At 42.3% G+C, this 21,191-nt stretch overlaps 2 protein-coding genes across 2 annotated transcripts; both read left to right on the forward strand.

Moving 5' to 3' along the window:
* Positions 1–3,812: 3,812 nt before the first annotated feature.
* On the forward strand, positions 3,813–13,883 carry rmp24 (ribonuclease MRP subunit p24). The gene is made up of 5 exons (XM_077008740.1): positions 3,813–4,103; positions 6,365–6,384; positions 7,185–7,384; positions 12,782–12,966; positions 13,090–13,883. Exons 1-5 carry the CDS (start codon positions 4,006–4,008, stop codon positions 13,232–13,234), a joined length of 648 nt encoding a protein of 215 aa, XP_076864855.1. The 5' UTR covers positions 3,813–4,005; the 3' UTR covers positions 13,235–13,883.
* A 49-nt stretch (positions 13,884–13,932) lies between these two features.
* Positions 13,933–17,951, forward strand: rp9 (RP9 pre-mRNA splicing factor). Its single transcript, XM_077008741.1, has 6 exons — positions 13,933–14,202; positions 14,423–14,453; positions 14,678–14,807; positions 15,523–15,614; positions 15,835–15,896; positions 17,156–17,951. Exons 1-6 carry the CDS (start codon positions 14,054–14,056, stop codon positions 17,337–17,339), a joined length of 648 nt encoding a protein of 215 aa, XP_076864856.1. The 5' UTR covers positions 13,933–14,053; the 3' UTR covers positions 17,340–17,951.
* Positions 17,952–21,191: the final 3,240 nt, after the last annotated feature.

Here is a 21,191-nt window from a genome sequence, read left to right on the forward strand (position 1 = left end):
AAGTGAGAGAGGACTGAGAGAGCTCCTGGAACAGCTTTGACATTGTGGGGAAAGAAAACAGGCCAATGACTCGCAACCAAGGATCATATCTACTGAGGATAAATAGCAAAAAGTGAAATGCACCAGCCAACTAAGGTTGTGCATTTCACAAGGAGAATGCTGTCTATCTCACTTAAGCCATCGTTTGCAAGACCAAGGAGAACTGACTAAATTGCAGTTAGATGTGCTGGTGCGTTCACGCCGTGCATGATGGGACTGGATTAAGTGAAAATGGAGGCAGCCATTAATGTATTTATTCCATTGCTTATTTGAATTGATTTTTAATATCAGTGCAACAGCAAAACAGATTGATTTAAAATCAGTTTGCAAGGTGCCTCACTGAAGCGATTGTGGGGTGATTAATGAGACATAATTAAAGTATTGATTCAAAGTTAATAAGTAGCACTTAAGCAATCAGGACAAAGGGTAGAATGGAATGGATACGTGCACAGCATCATCGCCGACCCACTCCATCACTGAACGCAGGATCTCGTCCTAGCTGCTTTGTCCCACTGAGCACTGTGACAATGGAGTAACTGTACGGGCAATAGCAATGTCCATGGAAGAGAGTGGCACCAAAGTGGATGGGAATAGCAGAGAATACTTCAGAAAGCGTTTCCCACCTTGGGGGGCTGGTCAGAGCCGAGCCAGCCCGTGTAGGCTGTGAAGGGGTCAGTATGAAGCTCCTTTGTGCTGTGTTCTCTTTGTGACATGGGCCCACCACAAATGGACCCGTTGCTCGGCCTGTCACCAAAACAATGCGACATAGTGTTCCACTAGACCACTGTCTCCCTGCACATGCACAATCCTCGAGGTCAGCGGCATCTTTCCTCGGTGCCAGGAGCAGCCATGCTGCATATTTAGTGACAGGAGCTGAATCTTTATCGTGTCCTGCCAGACAGGGAATTGCAGGAACTTTATCCTAAAGACAAATCTAAGGGCTTAGAACCTGCCATGTATGTCAAGTCCTGATTCACTTGATGTTTGATTAGAGCTAACCAGGCTTGAAAACGAGAAAGATTTCTCAAGAGAAGCTCAGTAAGACGACATCAAATGACGTGTGTTGTCAAGAAATGCCACCAGCAAACTGACGACCCCCAAGAGAGCTTAAAAAGTGATCGTCCGTCTTTGAGAGAACCCTCTTTCTGAGTTTCCATCTTGTCCTTGCACTATCCGTGCTGAGACAGGCAATGAAAAGTCTGGCACTGGCTGAGCACGAAACCACATGACCCCTTTGAAAAGCCTGGCACCTTTATTCTCTTAAACCCGATTATGCATGACAGCACAGGGCATTCTGCACTGTGTCTCATGCAGGCATCAGGGGAGATACTGCCTACAATATCGCTTTGATGAGGAGGTTTAAATAAGTAAAGCATTAAAATATTCTGGAACACAATTATATTAGAAATGACCCTCTGTTTTTATATCCTCGGACACCTATGGTATTAAACTGGGCAGCTAATGCTATTCTGCTATTTCCAGAAGTTTTGTGTGTATATTGGGGGGGGGGGGGGGGTGTTGGGGGATGGTTGGATCCATACAGATGCAGCGGATATAGATTCCAGAAAACAAAACAGAAAAAAAAATACCCATTTACATAAAGTACATTTATTTTAAAAGCTATATTTTAAAGTCATACTGAGAAGCATAAAATAGCTATTTGTTTTGGCCCCGGCTTTCTAAGATTGTTTTTTAACAAAGATTAGATCAGATACACATGGCTAAAAGTGTTTATAATATAGGATACAGTTATCTAATCAAATTTGGGTTTGATACGTAACCCAAACGTTCCCTACAGTGCACTTGTTTCTATTTTCTTTGAATATAACAATCTTTTCCAAATCTGTTACAACGTGCCTAAGAACTCTTGGCTGTTCAAAACAGCACAAGGCAGATTAGAATGATAATCGTTTACTTTTAGTATGAGTGAATAGTTCTAATAGTAACAGTATTATTGCTACTCTGTATACACAATGAAGAGGCAGCTAAATGGGGTATTTAGAGGGATCTCATAATATTTTATGGATGAATAAAAGAGATGAATCTATAGGGGTGGTTGCCTATGCCCTGTGCCATAATTAATTGATTTGAAAATCTACTGATAATTACTGAGTCATTCTTAACGTCGATGCCCAAAGCCTACATGCATTTGTATTTCTAAATGACAGTTACGTGAATTAAACCGTAGTCTAAATCCAAGGTTAACGTATTAAGTCCATTAACGATCAGCATTCAGCTTACTTCGTGTAAACTGATTTCACTCTTGATAGGTCATGAAGGAAGATGCTTGTTCTGGCACCCCGCGACTTCACCCTAGCGGCTGAAGCAAAGCTCGTATTCCTAAAGGCACAGCACTCTGAAAATATCTGCTAAACATGTTTAACTTGAAGATCAACACTCCCGCATATAGCCTATGTTAAAACGGCCCGGATTTAAATGACAGTTCTAAGAGGTACACGAACATAGGGGAAAACGCTATGGGACCAAACCCCTATTTCTGATAACACAATCCAGAAATACATATTTGCGCAGCAGTAAGTACATAGCTTACACTTCCTTGCGTATTTATTCTATTCAGAGCTGTTTCTTTAAAAAGAACACAATTTACTCAAATTTACTTAGACGAGCAAACCTCACCTTGATGTTCAACGACTAGTATAACAACAGTAATAAACAAACTATAAAGGAAAAACTATATTCCATTGCGTTCAAAATGTTGACCATTTGACAAAGTCGCGGGATCAATGTAATTACCTGCAGTTTGTGCGGTTGGGAGAGTGTGCAGGCTCCGCGGGGAGGTGTTGGGTGTAAAGCCTCCAGGTCCATCACTGTCATCAAGAGCGCTCCACAAAGCCTCGCCGCTCACTTCTTCTCCGCAGAGCCGCTCGTGCGCCGAAGTCGAGCGTTTGCTCCGTTTGTTCCGCGCACGCGTCCGGACCGTGCGCGCGCGCGCGCGTGCGTCTGCAGCGCGTGCAGGGGAAGATATCCGCTGAGTAAACGCTAACGGCTCCTCGCCTTTGAATGTCCAGTTTCACGGACACCGCACCACCATGGGGCCGCTTCGCCGAAGTCTTTTTCCCCTAAACACGTTCCAGAGAGGCTGTACAGCCTTTGTTTTTTTACTATATGAAATGGTTGTAAGAGTACCCTAAAACATTTCAGTCAGTAAGCGTCATTAATTACAGACAAATCACAATTCCCTGATGAATTCATCCTCCCGGAGCGCTTAAATACCCACAACCTTCACTTAACTTTATTACGCAGACTTACTTCACACTTCTCGAGTCCTTGGACTACATTGCATCCAGACATTTCTCACTTAGACAGTAGCCTAGTCTTCTTGACCTTGACATGCCCTAAAATTACAGATATAACGTTATTGCAGTAGAATATGTAGGCTAATGCAACATTGCCTGGCATATCATAGTAACAGATCGATCTTGGGCTCAAATAGATTATATATGGTTGAAATGGTCGCCTAGTGTTATAGTCTACGTATGGTACATCTTTCATTCAGCATTTTAAGGAAGACTGTTAATTTTCTGTTCAATGCATGTAATTATGTAGACAATTATGCTTTTATTTATGCATTATACTCATGAGACAATTACGGTAAGCAGACCTAATTAATGTTAGAAATAATTATTATTTTGGTCAGTCTAAAACACTGCTTAAGCACTGCCCACTGAACTGTCTGGAAGCAGCTACAATATTACAGTCTACGTCGCTATGTTATTTTGACGTTTTGATAACGAGGGACTTCAATTCCCACAATTCATTGGGCCCGAGCGAAGAATTGTGGGTAATCTGAGGACACGTTCCTTTAGCGTGTTGCTTGTGGAAGAGGCACTAAAACCTGCTTTAAACGTTATATATTTGTGTACTTAAATATATTATGGTTGCTTTGTGCCAGATACGCACTTGAGATTTGTTAGGTTTCTTCGCTGTAACGGTTGTGGGGAAACCATGGTCGCCAAAAATCTCTGTAGTAAAACGCAGCGTTTTCTCAGTAATGCCTCGATACTTTACAGAGACACATGTCCAGAGCAAGCGCGTTTCCTCATGTAAGTATCTTATTATTATTGTATTATTATTATTATTATTTTACAATATTATTATGATCGTATCTGTATCTTCCCGGATGTGTAACATAAGATTGGAGTAACTAACGCTAGCGTTGTAATTGCCCTGGATGACCCATAGATGGCAGGCCCACTCTTCACTCTTCACTCATGACCAGCCAGTTCCACGTTTCAATTAGTTCGTTAGTAATTAGCTTTAAAAAACTTTTTAGTAATGGGAAACCGAGTGTGGAAACGTATAACACTAACTAAAGTTAAAGTCTAATCATTTTAACATGCTACTTCGTAAGTTCAGCATGTGCTCTGTTAATGTCAAATGCTTTCTGTTTAAAGCCTTCTGATCACCCATGTATACAGTACTGCCCACTTATGGTGTAGGTATAAGAAAAGCAGCTACCAGAAGCTGACAATAGCATATAATGACAGTATGAGACTGTTGATGAAGCTACCTAGGTGGTTTAGTGCCAGTTACCTCTTTGCACACTCCAATGTGCCTGGATGTGATGCAGTCCTGAGAAATGTCATCTACAAATTCATGTGTAGACTGGATTTCTCACAAAATAGCATAATTGAATCTTTAGTTAATCCAGTTAAGAGTTCGGTGAGGTTCTCATCTAAGCTTAGGCGACACAGGAGAGAGTGTCTGTCTGAGGGGTGTGTACCTGTCTTGTTTATTATTTTTATTTTCTTACTTTATCTTGTTTTGTTTTGTTTTTCTTTCTTGATATGGACCATGTACCTTGTGTCTGAGGTAAATAAAGAATTGAATTGAATTTTGTTCCTACATACCTAAATACTAATATACTGAATCTCACAATGGCTTATGGCTATATGAATATGGTGTTTTTTTTAGGTTAGAGGTGTGTGTGTGTGTGTGTGTGTGTGTGTGACGTATACATGTCTAAAATGGAATGTACATTTTTTTTGCTACAGTGTTGAAATGGGTAAAATTTCATAATGATAAGTTTAGCTGTTTCATCTAAGTCTTGCTACCTTTTGTACCAAGCTCAGCTAACAAAAGGTCAGAGGGGCTTAAAAGTAAATGAAGATGTTTAAGTCTCTGAATCTGACCACTATAAGTGGTGGATGAAAACCCACTTAGCCTAGAAGCAGTGTGTCAGTGGTCTGTGAACCGCCACAGCCAACACTGATATATAGTTCTTCTAAGGGCACTTCACCACTTTCTTATTTAGCAGTCTGAAAACCAAGTAATTGGCCCAGTAAGAGCAGATGCCGCTCAGTGTGACACCAGTGGGTGTCATACAGCCCTGGCCATTGGCTGGTTTCAGCTGGTTCAGTCCTTGGTTGGCATCAGGTGCTCCTGAATGAACTAGCACAACACAATCAGTGGATTTTTGTAGCAAACAGAATGTTTTGTCTTACCACTGGATTTTATCTGGGATCTGATGAAGCAGCTCTCTCATTCAAAATGCTTTTTTGATTATTATTATTATTATTATACATGCAGCAAAAAGGGTTCACGTTGTCTCTCGCATGTACTGGCCCGAGAGTGCACTCATAAGGACATGCATGAGAGGGATGTTAATTAGACTCGAACAAGTGCCCTTTATGGTGGTCACATGTCACAAAGACTTCCTCGTCCAGGCGAGCAGTAATGCGTCTGGCAGGAGGAGACTGGTAAATCATGCTTCAGTTCAAAAAGGTTTCAAAGTCGCTACTTTTAAAGCTGTTCGAGCCAAAATGGACTCTTGAAACTGATCAGTATCATAAATAACATAAAACGATATCTGACCTCCTGAATCCAGCAGGAAGATTCTGCATTTTTTGGCCCTGACTTGTGTGCGTGGTAGACAGCCTGTCTGCACATGAGCGGAGCTCTCCCAGGGCCGGTGGGCTCCGCCCAGGATGGGTGGAGCACTGGGGATCTTCCACTACTGCTGCTGACACCTGCGAGCAGGAAGGAGATGCATCACAATTGATAGTTTCCCAGTGTTTCCATTGTGCCCATTTCTCAAGATTCCCTTTATTCATGGTCCAATTATAGTAAGAATTTAGAAGGATTAGTTGAAGTGGGTTGTTGCATCAAAGCTGTCTTCCAAAAACAAAACCAGTACAGGGAAAGGGGATTTGAAGCCAGTTATTCTGAGACTCACATTATTTATTGTTGACGTTTAATATGTGTGGCCCCTTTTGCCTATTGTCGATGACCCTATTGTCGAAATGATTCTTCCCTGACTATACAACAGCTTAAAACAACTGTGTTTTTCTTCTTTTAATTTCAGGCAGAGACATCAAATGAATGGTAAGTTATATGAGTCTTTTATATTTGTATTGCTTGTGTGTTTGTTTATTCCCATTGAGCTGACTGGGTTAGCCTCTACAATCAACAATCCATTGTGTAAAAAGACTGCGGATGATCTAGGGCAGGGGTGCCCACACCTTTTCAGCTTGCGAGCTACTTATAAGATGACCAAGTCAAAATGATCTACAAATTTATTTCTTCTATGTTACGATTTTTTAAGTTATTATTATTACTATGTAATATTGTGTATTCTTTCTTTCCTTTTCCTTTTTTTACTTTTATGATAAAGTATTTTATTTATTTATAATTATATTGTTATTGGAGGCTAGCTACACAGTAAGGTAACTGAACAAGTTGCATAGGTTGTCAGAAGTTCAGACGTCAGATTGGCTACCCTGTATGTCAATCAAGACAACTGCCAGTGCAGATGGACGATAGCCTGTCATTCATCTCCTACTTTTTAATGTCATGTGATCTACCCTCACTTCCTTCGCGATTGACCAGTAGATCGCGATCGACGTATTGGTCACCCCTGAACTAGGGGCTAGTGAGACTGGAGCCCCCTGCTGTCTGTACGTGTGACGGCACTCACCCACTTACAGTAATTGCAGTCTCCACGTTCCCTGACCCTTTCCCAGCCCCATGGCCTTCCACCCGGCCAAGCGCGATGACTACGTATCGGAAAAGCCGCAATGACTTCTATAAAATAAATACCTGCCAGTCTGGGAATAGAGCACACATCACCTGTTGTTTGTTTTCTCAGGCAGCGCTCTCTTACAGGCGTGTGTTCTGTGTCCCAGGCCCCCCCATGCCGGACTCCGAGCTCTGCCCCTACTGTTTCCAGTGGCGGCAGCCAGGCGAGTACCACGTGCGCGTGCGGCCCAAGCGAGCGGCCTCGCCACAGGTCAGGAAGCTGCTCAGGTGGGAGGCGGCCAACAGGAGGCTCAGTGCTCAGCAAACCAAAGTCCTGAACAAGTTCAGAAGGTCCTCCAGCGTTCTGGTGAGCACCAGACCACACCGCCTGCAACTCGCACCAGAGCTTCACAAAGTCATCCTTCATTAAAGTCATGTTCTAGTTGTGTTTAAAAAATATATAAATACTATATTTCAAATAAAAGATATTATAAATAATAGCCCTGTTTTTTTGGAGCAAACATGGTAATAGCAGAGGGAAAAAATGGCAGAATCTTGTCTGAGGAAGTGAGCGTCTGTTTATTATGTAGAGGAGTGCAGCATAGCTGGACCGGCTGCTTGCTAGCCCCTTGGGAATCTGGCCTTCATTGTGTTGGGCCCTGGCTCAGGCCCGCATTAGCGTGTCTGCTAACAGACTGATATAAGTAAGCAGCTCCCTGTTCACCACCTCAGTGGGAAAACTGTGGCCCCCTACAGGGTCTGCGCGGCTGGGGCTAAGAGGATAAGACACCATGGACGTGGCCCGCCGTGTGTGTCCTGTCTGTGCTCAAACTTCTGTGGTGTTTACCTGCCTCACCGCCACTACAAACATGAAATCCACAGCAAACGCAGCAGTCGTGAATCCCCAGTGGTCCGCAGAAGAAACAAACGCATTACTTGCGATGTGGCCATGAAGTTTATAGGAAAGATGGAACACCCACGGCCACATGCATAAGCGCTGGGGTCTTGGACCAGTGGGAACGTAGGTCCGTTCTTAAGTGGTTCGCTGGTTTATAGGAACCGGCTCCAGCACCAGTACCCGCACTTTGTTTGTGGCGAGGTGGTATTAGACAGTCTAGACACATTCTCTAGCCAGAGGCCTGATTTCTGTATTCCAGCAGTCGTTTACTGGACATGCTGATCTGTGTTTTCTGCGTAGCTGCAGGTGAGCCTGTGTCATATACAGGAAGGCTCTATTTTTGGTGTTTCCTTTCTGTCTAATGTTAAAACCCAGTCCTGATTGGCTCGCTTTGGGATTACACACATACGTGTGTGTGTTGGAGGAGGGGAGAGCATGAGTTATGTGCTACCGGAACACTGATGCACCTCTGTTTTGTTGAAGAGGTTGAGGCGTGTGTGGGGAGATTAGATGGAGTATGTGCGCCCTGTTTCTGTGGTGCGTGTCGTGTGCGGTGTGTTGGGAATGCGTGGTGCGTGCACGTATTGTTTATGTGCGCTGTGTGTGTGTGTGTGCGCGTCAGTGCGCGGCAGTGCAGGCAGGGATAAAGGGCATGTGAATGATCTGAGATCAGCAGAGTTCATCTGTCAACCTTGCCACTTACATACTTCTGTGCTAAACACAGAGAGCAAAGATCCTGGAGCCACAGGCATGTGGCCCAAATGCTATTAATTACATTGCCTATGACCCTCTTCCACTTGTGTCTTTATTTTCCATGTTTTATTTGATACCTTGGATTGTGTATGTGTGTGTGTGTGTGTGTTTATATCTCTAACACACACACACACATTTAATGATCCATACATTGGAATATTAAAAATTGCCCTCAAAATATGTAGCTTAATTTGAACTCTCTTATCAAATTTGTTCTGAATAGAGCAGTTTTGTCTTCATGACTGTGAGTGCCCAGTGCTTCAGTTCCACGTCATCTCTGCAGAGCTGCAGAGGTTCATGTGTTCAGCTCCTGTGGGCACATCTTTTAATAGGGCCTTTTGGTCGGTGGTCTCATATTGACCCCTGTGGAGATGGAGATGGAGATGTGCGATGTCCTCCTGCTGAGTGTCTGGAACACACACAGTTGGATGCTGGCTTCTGTTCCAACATGGAAATCTACATTGTGCCCCATGCATTCATCCTCTCTGAGGTTCTCTTCCCCGGAGCTGATGGGGGTATTTAAGGCAAAGTTTTTCTTTTTCCATTGAGTAACCCAGTGGGGTTGATGCTCTGTGTGAGTGGGTGGATGAAATAACTGGTAGATGGGGGGGCAGTAGAGTAAAAATGGGCCAAACAAACCCGTCCTGCACAACTGCTGATCCTGCAGTGTCCCGAACCAGCACTGCCAGGTCACTAATGCAGTATTAAAGCGTCCTTCTTCAGTAACACCACGCTAGGTTAATGGCTGTATCATCTGACCTTCTAAAGACACAAACTCGTAGGCACAGTGTATGGATTAGAGCTTAGACCTCATTACGGTGTCCTTTGAAGGAGTGAAGCTTTAGTAGTGGATTCAAAGAGCTGCTTCCTTCTTTGAAATGCTATCCATCTTCACTCAGCCTCCCGAAGGTGTAACAAGGCAGCCGGGGGTTTTGGGCCATGGGCTCAAGACCACACGCTGGATCATGTTGCCGGTAAACACTCCCCACGGGCTGCATCTGGCATGCGCCTCTGTTCTCATCTGTTATTACCCCTCTTAGACGAGGAATGAAAAGCATGGGGATGTAGTGAGGATTAACGCGCCCGCCCCCCCCTTCCCACCTCCACGTTCGTGTGATTGACCCCGCCGGCCCGGAGGGCTCTTGTAGGTTAACTCCATAAGATATCTGGCGTGTCGACTCCCCAGGATGAGCTCAAAGTAACTGTGTTCCTCAGTTCAACAGCCTACAGCCACAACTCACAAATCTCCTTTAACTGGAGATGGATTAAGGCAATTAAAACAGATGATGTAGTCCCTATTTTATCACTTGTACATTGTTTAAGTCACACAGGTTCTTAATATAACTAAGACAAACAATGTAACGCTTTTTTCTGTCCCTTGGGAAAAGCGGAAGCCGCCGGTGTTGGAGTTATTTGATTGGTTAAAGTGTCGCTCTCACATTTTCTGTGACTTGATGTCTAACTATTCATAATGCAAAAACTGCTCTGTAATTGGTCTTCATTATTGAGACTGTGGCCTTGTATGCCTAAGTGTAATTTATTGGAGCATCGTAATGTCTGAAAAGCCTTTGAGAAGATGACAACAGAACGGTCTTCCCCTGTCAGTCCAGATCCCTGATATCATTGTTTTCCCTTCCACCAAATGAAAAAAGGGGGATTGATCACCATGGAGAGCAGATGGATCTCACTGTTTCAATAATGGCACGAACACACACGCGCGTGCACCCGCACACACACAGATTTGCCACTGTTCCTCATCAAGGGCAGCTCTGTGTGATAAAGCCGTGGTACCAAGGTCACAGCAACCAGTGTGGTCCTGCTCGCAGCTCCTGCAGGGGGAGGGCCTTTTAGGAGCCTGGCCTATTAATAGATGACAAAGAGCCCATCTGCTAGATTGATTTCTTCTTTGTGGGTGCTGGTGTATGTGGTTGGGTGTGAGTGTGTGATCGGTGAGACAGAAACTGTATATGGCGAAATACCTGAGTTGAAGCCAGCCAGGGGTTTCTTCCAGTCTGAAAAGAGCCTGGCGCCTTCCAGTGGGACAGAAGTGAGCTGAAGATATCTCCTCCGCTCCTTCACACGCTCCAACATCACCAAAACCTGCATGTTTTTAAGTCATGGGTTTTTTTTTAACCTCTCAAGGTCAGTCACGTGGAGTGTCTGACCTCTGACCTCACTTTGACAGTGGCACGACAGTGGTGTGCTGTGAGTTCTCCATGCTGGGGATCTTCTGGAGCAGCTCTGTATTCTGCCCAACACTAAGCTATATCCAGACACCGTGCCTCCACTGCACATGCTGTCCACACACAGCTGTTGACTGATCGCAACAATCTCACTGGAGCCATTTAGATTTTGATGGTATATGAGTGCGTCACAGGCCCCAAAAATTCTTCCATGTATTCATAGCAACCCATGTGTGTGTGTGTGTGTCTGTTGATTGCAGAAAATAAGATGTGGCTGTGGTAAATAAAACAGACGGTGTAGTGCTTGGCTATTTTGTAACTAACATGCATGATCCCAAAACATTCTGTTCCCCTTCCCTGATTACATCAGAGCACGCCGAAAAATCACAATGTTTTATAAGCTGGTTGGTGGGAGAGACGGTCTGAGATTTTCTGCCTCTGATGGAGAATGGAGTTTGCACCTGAGCTTTTATAGAGCAGTTTTAACTACAGTTGGACAAGCACTCAACACTTTGCAGTGCTGTGCACTGTGGTCACCTGATCAGTACTCATGCGCTTTCATACATTTTCACTTCATAGTGTCTGAGCCAACAATGAAAACACCCCATATTAGGCATTCATGTATTTATTACCTCATGAAGATGTTATATTTTTCAAGCTTCTACTGGAGTGCTTTTCATGTTTTATTAAACTTTTGCAAACATCTAGGATTATCTTGAATTATATTTAGGGTAATAATGGTGGCGTTGATAACCAATGGAAACACTGACTTAGTTGGAGCGTCTCCACCTCAGCTGAGCTGATTGGCTGGAGGCCTATATGTGTGACGCGCTGGTCTTTAATACAGAGCTGGCGTTGTCTTGTAAACACAACTCTCAGACTACCTGAGCTGTGCTTTGAAACAGAACGGGCATCTTGTAAACACAACGACTGTCTCAGTCTCCCTGGAGCGGTGCTTTGAAACAGAGCGATTCTCTCAGACCACCTGAGCTGTACTTCTGGTCCTGTGCTTTAGCTGCACCACCCGTTTGCTTCAGCAAACATGACCACGTTTGTCTCGGTAAGTTGGAGCTTTCATAAGCAGGACTTGCTTGGTTTGCCTGTGGTGGAACTACCTGTGTGTAAGTAAGTGGGTAAACTTACAGCCCCTGTTTTATACATCTGTACCAGTAGTGGAGTAAGACGTTAGTAATGAGCTGTGGTGGACTTCATTGTTCAGTCCAAATCGCCATCTGTTGTCTCTTGATTTCTGCTGTGCAAAGTATTTGGTGCTGAGGAACATATTTATTGGTATGCATGCAGCCCTGTCTTGTTCTAACGTAAAGGTCATAAAGATCTTTTACACATAGGGTGGCTGTATCAGTACTTGTCCTTGCTTTGTATTGAGATTTTTAAATATAGAAATCTGTCTCATAAGAATGTGTTCATGGTGCATGGGATGTCACATTAAACCAGAATATCAATAGAAGTGAGTTATTCAACACTTTCTAGCACATGGTAAAATTATTTGAGTTATTAGCAGTATGAATGACTCTTGGCAGCTAGCCGCCACTAGTTCATTTGCGTTTACACAGCGGACGATTTTATGAGGCTCATGTTGTACCATGATGACCGTGAAGTCCCCTGCTCTGCATGCCTAGGAGAGTAGCCCACATTGTTGACCCACCACACCATGATTCATTAGTGGTGGTGCTGCTTTCTGACAGCTGTCACCCGGGCTGCCTCTGAGCAGCAGACTGAGGCCGGTCCACACACTCCTGGTCCGCTTGACTTTAACATGCAGCGAGATGGGGCTGCTTATTTTATCCAGACACAATGCGATTTCACAATGCTCAAAACGGACCATAATGACTTTATGTGAAGGTGAAAACCTTTTTTGTAATGATTTGCCTTTTTAAATTGTTGATGTCTTGCTCCCTGTCTTCCACAGATGGCCACGTGTCACTCTTGCAATAAGACATCCAAACAACCTGGACTGAAGCGAGAGTTTTTGGAAGATTTCTCAAAGCTCACCAGCACCCCAGTGATTGCAGGCACAAGCAGAACTCCACAGCCAATTAAGAGACCCGCTTCAATGTCTGGGTCCTATCGGAAAACGCCACGCGTCACACCAACGTACGTTACTTCGCCTGCCACAAAAATTCATATCTATTGATGTTATTTATGTTAGAAGTGTCTAGAACTGCCAGCTACAGTTGTTTTTGATTATTTGTTTGTTTTTTTCAATTTCCTTCATAGGTCCGCGTCATGTCAAACTCCCAGCTTACCGAGGTCTGTCATACAGAATTTGTCTGGCTTCTCTCGCTTAAAGAAGATCTTAATGCTTGCGGAAATGGAGAAGAATAAGACAGGGAGTCTGAAAGACTTCCTGACCTCCCTGTGAGGGTTTTGAAGACAACAGGAACCCTGTAACAACGTACTTTAGGTAGCCCTCCTGGATTTCAGAGCAATTTGCTTAAAGAAGGAATGGGGGCGGTGACTGTTTGAACTACAGTGCCACCTGGTGGACGAGCCACAACAGCCTGGAGCACAAATGCCAAGCCTCCTGCAGAAGTGGCTCATACTATTGTCAGGATCTTTGTCCCGTTCGAGCTGAGGACTTTAGACATATCCACAAAATTATTTTTTCTGCCTCCATGATGATTCTTTTTTTTTTTTGCTAACTTCATACACGTTTGTATGTATGATCAAGATAAAATGATCAGTCACTTTTTTATACCCACATCTTTGTCACAGGAATGCTGTTTTGTATGCTTGAGGTACACAATTATCAGAAGGATAATTACTATTAACAGCTGATAGGACTTCAATTGTTTACTTACATGTAATGAGTTGTTTTGTCCTGAAACTAATGGTAAGATATGCTGCTTTATAAGTCACTCTCTGATATTTTATGCAGCTTGTGGTCAAATTGTGTGACAGAACATATTGCTATTTTTTTAATAAATCAAATGCAAAACAAGATGCATTGCACTGATCTATGATGAACTGCCTTATGTATGTTTCTTTAATAAATGTTTTATTGCCGCGTTTCTTATGACTCTTATTATGACTCGTTGAAAGAGCTTTTTCACCCGGAAGTGGTTTAAGAGGCTGCACTTTCGTTAGCCTCAGCTAAAATGGTTTTCACCTTGCCAGTGTTTGTGTTAAAGTGTTAAAGTAAGGACACATATGCACGTCTAAAAACTCACACGTAGCTGCGATGTCCGATAGAAAACGCAAGAAAGAGCGTCACGAGAAGAAACGAGATAAAGAGAAGGTTAAAGATTGCAAACATGAGGAGGACAAATACAAGAAACAGACTGTGAAACTCAGCCAGGAGGTGCAGAAGTTGAAGCATGTGGAAACTTTGTGAGTTGGAGCTTTAACTAACTACGTGTTTATAAGTCTTTAAAAGGTTACGTAGGGATCACCTTTAGACATTAAATCTATCTTGGCTTGCTTGCTAGCTAGATTAATTCCTAGTTAGCTATGAGGCTAGCGAGCAAGTAGACCTACATCTCAAATAAACGTATTTAACCATTCAACTCTAAACTGATGTTTCACAGAATATCTGTCCGCCTCTTTTCAGCTATGAAAACCCTCCACCTGGGCTTATAAAGGTTTGTAAATGATCAATACATAAACAAACGATTCCCAGACTACTAACTACCATTTATAATATTGTTTACAATTTTCCTAGTATTATATTCCCATTAATATAAACATAATGTTTGTCTGATTTATTTGTTTATAAACAGCTAAATTAGTTGTGACATCTTAATGTTGTTGCTTGATGAAATGGCGATTTTGAATATTGGCAATGCTCAGAAGGCCATTTTTATAGGAAGAGTTTGACAAGCCGGAGGACTGTATTCCTGATGCCCCTGGAAATGAGCAGGCCAGAGATTTTTTGGCTCATGCCCCCACTAGGGGATTGTGGATGCCTCTGGGGAAGGAGGTGAAAGTCATGCAGTGTAAGTAAGACATCAGTCTGTCATCTCTCAGTTCTTGGAAACTGTCATAAGGTTGTTCAAGTAAGTTACGGTCTCTCTCAAGTTTGCTTCTCGTCGGTAAGTCGGTAGTAAAGGAGCAGACATATTTACTGCTTCTCTTTTGGCAAGATTGGATTGAATATGCAAACAGACATAACCATGACTGTCAAAATAAGTACACGAGGAAGACATTTTAATGGGCTTGTGTCCTTCATTTTTCTTTCCTTTGATGTCCACTTTAAAAATTGATGTGGCTTTATTTTCCAAAAATATTTTTACACTACGGTTCAGTTTCCCACACTAGGGTTCTTTTAATCCATGTGGATGTACAATTGTAAATCTGGAAAGTATTTTTTTAAAGTATGTTATACATATAGAGAGATGGAGAGAGAGAATGAGGAAACTGAAATCCTTAAGTACTTGCTTCAGGCCAGTTGGTGTCACTTTTGTTCATGCACTTATGGCCTGAATGTTTTGATTCACTGGCAAAGCTAAGAAAGCACTAGCTTCTTTTAATTTCAGTAATTGATATTTCCTTTGGATTTGGTGGAAGAAGCTCAATGTGGCATTTCATGCATTTAGTGCAGTGACTGTCATTGAAAAATATCAATGGACTTAATGACTGGAATATAAAAAGGCCCTTCTCCCCTCTTCTTCCAGAGAAGGTGACAATTAGACGGGTTTGTGTTTATTTTAGGCTGGAGATGTAAACGGTACGGACACAGGACTGGTGACAGAGAATGTCCTTTTTTTATCAAGGGGAACCAGAAACTGGAGCAATTCAGAGTGGTGAGTCCCTCAGTGAAGTGTCATCTCTCAAGGTGATCTCATTGTAACACGCAACAGCATTCAATGCACAATCATGCGCCATCTTGTAGTGGCAGAAGTTCTGATATTTTTATGCATCTCCAGGGAGAAAATTGTGAAAAGCATAGGAAGAATTGACAATGAAGTAATATTAATTTATATTAACTTTCACAAACTGTATTTAATAGTTATTTGCTTACAGGCACATGAAGATCCGATGTATGACATTATTAGGGAAAACAAACGCAATGAAAAAGAGACAAGGTAATTTTGCCTGTAGTACACTACACAATATTATTAGACAAATGTACTGCCTTCTATTCCTGGACTTACAGTGGAGATATATATATATATATATATATATATATATATATATATATATATATATATATATATATATATATATATATATATAATGACTCATCAGATGTTTTGGACATTTTTCTTCAGCAGTTCACTTTTGCTGTAATGAAGGGCTAAACTGGCATTCTATACAGTAATCAAGTGTGTAGGCAAGTAAATGCATTAAATAAGTACTAAAATAACCATGTGTTGCACAGTGACATGTAAACCTGTGAACATCTTGAATCAAACCACTGCGTTACTCATCTTGACATCTCCAAAACAAGACACACATGAACGAATTTAGTCAAATATACAATGCTCAGTTGAACTGGTCAGAGGAACATTTATAATCTATTTTAATCCATGAAAAAAACATAGATTGATGGTGCTTTAAGAAATATAAGCTTTACTTACCAAGGTTTTTTTTTCTACAATTTTTTCTTCTTTAGTTTTTGCTTGGGCAATACAAGGTGCATATAATAAGTAACAGAAACTTCTGACCAATTGACATTTTGGATTGGTATATTAATGTTAGTCAATGGCAGATGTGAACCACTGTCTGGACCCCTGGCCACACATGACTATGGCACTGTCGATGGTATTTAAGTATTGGTATCAGTTCCCTTTTCATGTCTTGAAACAGTGCTTTTCCAAAATGCAAGATTTTAGTGTCATCTTGATTATTTGCAGCAGTATGTAGGTAAACAAGGACTGGCTTGTTGAAAACCATAGTTAAAGACACTCGAGGGGCTTTGGAACTGATGCAGCTGTCACACTATGAACAGAAGCAAATCAGTGGGAGGCAGACTGTGTCTGAGCAGGGGGTTGACACTTCGCGGTTCCCAGGGATACGGGCCTCTCGGAGAGGATGTGAACTCTGCGAAGAACAAGACCTTGCTGATAAATTGTTAATAGCATTTCTAGACTGCATGGGGAAAGAGCTGTTTTGAAGTTGCATTTTTCTGCTTCACAGTATAGACTTGCTACCCTTTACACATCAAATCAGCTCAAAATAGTTTTGAAGGAAAATTAGGCTAATGCGTGAATACATATCTAATTTGAAGATCATTAAATACTAGTAGATGTTTGCCTGTTAGAACATGTAAAGTTGTCTGGTTTATTCAGCCTGGTTGGTGTGTGTTTTTATGTGACTGTCTTGATCCTGCGTCTCCTTACAGGATCGAGCAGCTGAGGCAGCTCCTCCAGGACTCCACCTCTGACTCCGAGTCCACCACTAGCTCCTCCTCCTCCTCTGGCCACACCCACAAGAAGAGGAAGAAAAAGGAGAAGAGAAAGAAGGAGAAAAAGAAAAAACGCAAGAGGAAGAAGCACAAATCAAAGAGTAGTGATAGTTCAGACTGAGAGAGAAAAGTGGGTACGGCTGTTTCTGTTTCATGATGAGGACGTGTGCCTAGGAGCTCCTATGGATCGCAGAGCAGGAGAACTTCTCTCCGCCTGCTCTTCCTCTCAGCCTGCTGGGGCTCTTCCTCATGCTGCTTAATAATGCATGCATGCATTTCATTTCCACTGTCACCAGGGACGCGTAGCTCATGGTATCTCTAACAGTTTCCCCGTAGCTGGGTCATATCAGACTGTTGGCACGTACGCACCTCTGCATCAAGAATGCCCTTGCCTTTGGATATGAAGTAAAGCCTGCTGTGAATGGCTGGGTTTGAGAATCACTTGAACTCGGTTAATAGTGCTGCATAGTATTTCTTTGTTGTTTGTTGTGTCCATGTAGTTGGTTATCTCTGTGTTTAATATATTTTTTGAAAAATACAGAGGAAAGCATTTTGGTATGCATTACTAAATTGTTGGACAAGAAATCACAAATATCCTCAAAGTGCATTTATGCTACACTTGTAAATGTTTACTTTAATAATCTGAAAAATGCTAAACACACATTTGGTTTGGTGTTTCATGTATGTATTGCCTGTTTTATTTTGGTTGGATAGAGAATTATGTTTAATGTTATCTGTGTCTGGTGTGAATCATTTCAACCCCACTCAGCTCTCTGGTGCATCTCACCGTAACTCTGGCCATCAGAACGGTTGCCAGATTGAACCTTAACCGTACACACGTAGGAAGGCTGTTCTTTGAAACCTGGAATCCCTGAGCTGTATGGATAGGTGTACCATTAGCATGTTTGCTGTTTTGTAGTAATACACAGTGCTACACAAAGAGCACTTTCACCATGTCCAATCTTAATTAGATGCCTTTTAAATATCTAGGAGCCGTTCAAAAGCTTACTGAAAATGATGAGCAGGCTGCTTGGCTGAAACCTTGGGGCAGATTTTATTTGAATTTAGAATTATTTGTGGACCTCAAATAATCCCTACCCTTTAGCAAGCACGTGTGTGTCCTCATGATACTGTTCTGCACACCTTCTTGTACTTCTCCGTGGTAGCGCTGTCTCTGGAGATTTGGCCTGAGGTGTTAGATAAATCAACAGTATCAGAACATTGTGTGTGCAGCTCTTTTAATCTGACTGGAGACATCAGTCTCCTAGATGAGTGTGCCTGACTGGCACCTGTCCCTGTTTCCCTCGGCCACGGTGAGCCCAGACATTTGTTATTAAATCATCTGTGCTCATGGACGTAGTTTTGATTTCATAAGTGGGGGGGACACAACCTGGGGTGGCGAACTGTTGAGCGGGGGGGGGGGGGGGGGGGGGGGGGGGTGGTTGAATGAAAATTGTTGAGCGCTGTGAACAAAAATTGTTGAGCGGGGGGGGGGGGGGGGGGGGGGGGGGGGGCTCGTAGCTGCATGATCCTAGTGCTAGATTTGTCGCTATTTGGATATTGTTTTTTTTAACCGTTAAAAAGTGGGGGGGACATGACTTCGTCGCTACTTAAATATTTGGTTTTAACTGTAAAAACTGGGGGGGACCAAAACCGGCTTTTGAAAAAGTCCCCCCCCAAAACTACGTCCGTGTCTGTGCTCCAAAGACAAAGATTTAGATTCATTTGCAAAGGTCTCTTAGCACAAGCAGTTCTGGACCTGAGACTAAGGTGTGAATTGTGAAACAATCTCTTTGAATACAGCAGCACAAATTGACTAATTTAAAATGATAAGGTCTGGGTATAGTGTATCCCTGATCACAATTACAGCAGTACATACAGCATACATTTATACTTTTTTTTTTTTTGCCCTAGTTGCATATAAATAAGTATATCTAAATGTTTACATGTTTCTTTCAGGTAAGGAATTCTAAAGCATATATATAGATCTTCTAAATAATTACACCTTGTATTTCACAAGTTAAAACTTTTCACAATTCACTATCTGTCAGGATAGATGTGATGAGATTGGATTGTCTTCCTAGAATGGTTAATCTGATGGTTAAGACTAGGTGATGGGTGTAGTTTTATGGTGCAAGATTAACAAAGTATTCCAAGTTTTATTATTAGAAACTTGTCGACATAAATCAAAGCAATGTTGTAAACAACCGATTCGGAAGGCAAGACCTTTATTTTAATTTAAACTTTTGAGTAAATAAAACGTGTTCATTGTATATTTGCCTATATAGTTAAGGGATTCGTGTGCAGTCAGGCCCGTCGCGATGGGGCAGGCAAACCAGGCAATTGCTTGGGGCCCCAAGCTGGCCTGGGGCCCCCAGACAACAACAGGTTAAGAATTAAATGCAGCGACAAACTGTGTGCGCCCCCCTTTACATTCTCAAAGTCATGAGCAATGACACTGTTCTCAGAATCCCCCTCAAGGGGCCCCTCCCACCAGCTGCTGAAGGCAGGCAGACACTGTCCTGGCAGACAGCCAAGTTTTAGACGCCGGCAAATATGAAACTTAACCATGAAGCGAATTTATCCATCAGGAAGCCAAAAGAGAAAACAAAAGAAGGAAGAGGAACACAAAATACTAGTGGTGGGCCGTTAACGGTGTTCGTTAATTTGATACTCTTATCGGGCGATATAAAAATTATCGCCGTTAATATATCTACTAAATGGGTAAGCAAACTATGATGACTTTCAACTTGACAGTTTAGCTCGGCTGTATTCCTAACCAAATTGCACAGTAGGGGCGAGAACGAGTTTTCAAACCTGTGAATTAAAAATCGTACGTGTGTTTACATGGATGCAGCCACGAAGTCGCCAGGTTTGCTTCATGGAAAATTCATTTTTAGGAACGTAAAATATTACCGGAGCGGAGCTCGGAGCGGTCGTTTTCTGCATGGTCCTAGTGCTAGATTCGTCGCTATTTAAATATTTATTTTTAACCGTTAAAACTTCAGAGGACCAAACCGGCTTTTGAAAAAGTCCCCCCCCCCAAATTATGTCCGTGAGATTAAATGTACTAAATGTTGGCTTACATTTCAAATATCATGTTTAGCTGAATAAACATGTTATCAACCCCTTTTAATGTACAGTATGTAGGCTTACAAATTCATGTTTAACTGAATAAACCGTTGAACACGAGTAGCCTACATTTTATTGAGTATGTTTTTTTCTTCAAGTATCAAAGTAGAACAGCTTCCTCAAGCAGTCATTGATGCATTTTGGAAACAGGAGATGAGCCCCTGGTCTAATGCACCCTCTGTATTAAGAAACCCTATCTCAAAAGCTGACTTTTAGTTATTACTTGGGTAGCACACATATGAGCCATTTTAATATAGATTAATCTAGATTAATTTCAAGGTTTCAGTGAGATTAATCTAGATTTAAAAAATTAATCTATGCCCACCCCTAAAAAAACACAAGACAGTGGTAAGTGATGATTTACACTGGATAAATTAGGCCTACCTGTACAAATGATGTAATTTAGCAGCAGGTAGGCTAAAAACAATATATACGTCCCGGGTAATCCCATACTTAAATCTGCTATGTTCAGCTACAAGTAGTAAATTTGTAAAGTAGTTAGTTTGAGGTGTATATGATGTGGTTCTTGAAGGTGGACTGCGGCCAGATCTTTTTTTTTTGGCCGGAGGGGGGTTTGGGCATGAGATTTCTGGTGTGGAGGTTGGGGGGGCCCCGGTTGGTGTCTTTGCTTGGGGCCCCCAAATACCTTGAAACGGCACTGTGTGCAGTAGTATGTGTAGTATAATTTAAAATAAAAAATAACAAACAATTGTTCTGCAGCAATCTAATACTAAACAAAGACCGTTGATGTGATGCACATTTTCTCCATAAACCCGTATACCCACAGAGTCTCAGAGCGGAGCAGCTGTTTGACCATGTCGCGCGCGGTGAGTGAATAAAG

This window comes from Brachyhypopomus gauderio, chromosome 6 (assembly GCF_052324685.1).
Source record: "Brachyhypopomus gauderio isolate BG-103 chromosome 6, BGAUD_0.2, whole genome shotgun sequence".
In the NCBI taxonomy this organism is placed as follows: Eukaryota; Metazoa; Chordata; class Actinopteri; order Gymnotiformes; family Hypopomidae; genus Brachyhypopomus; species Brachyhypopomus gauderio.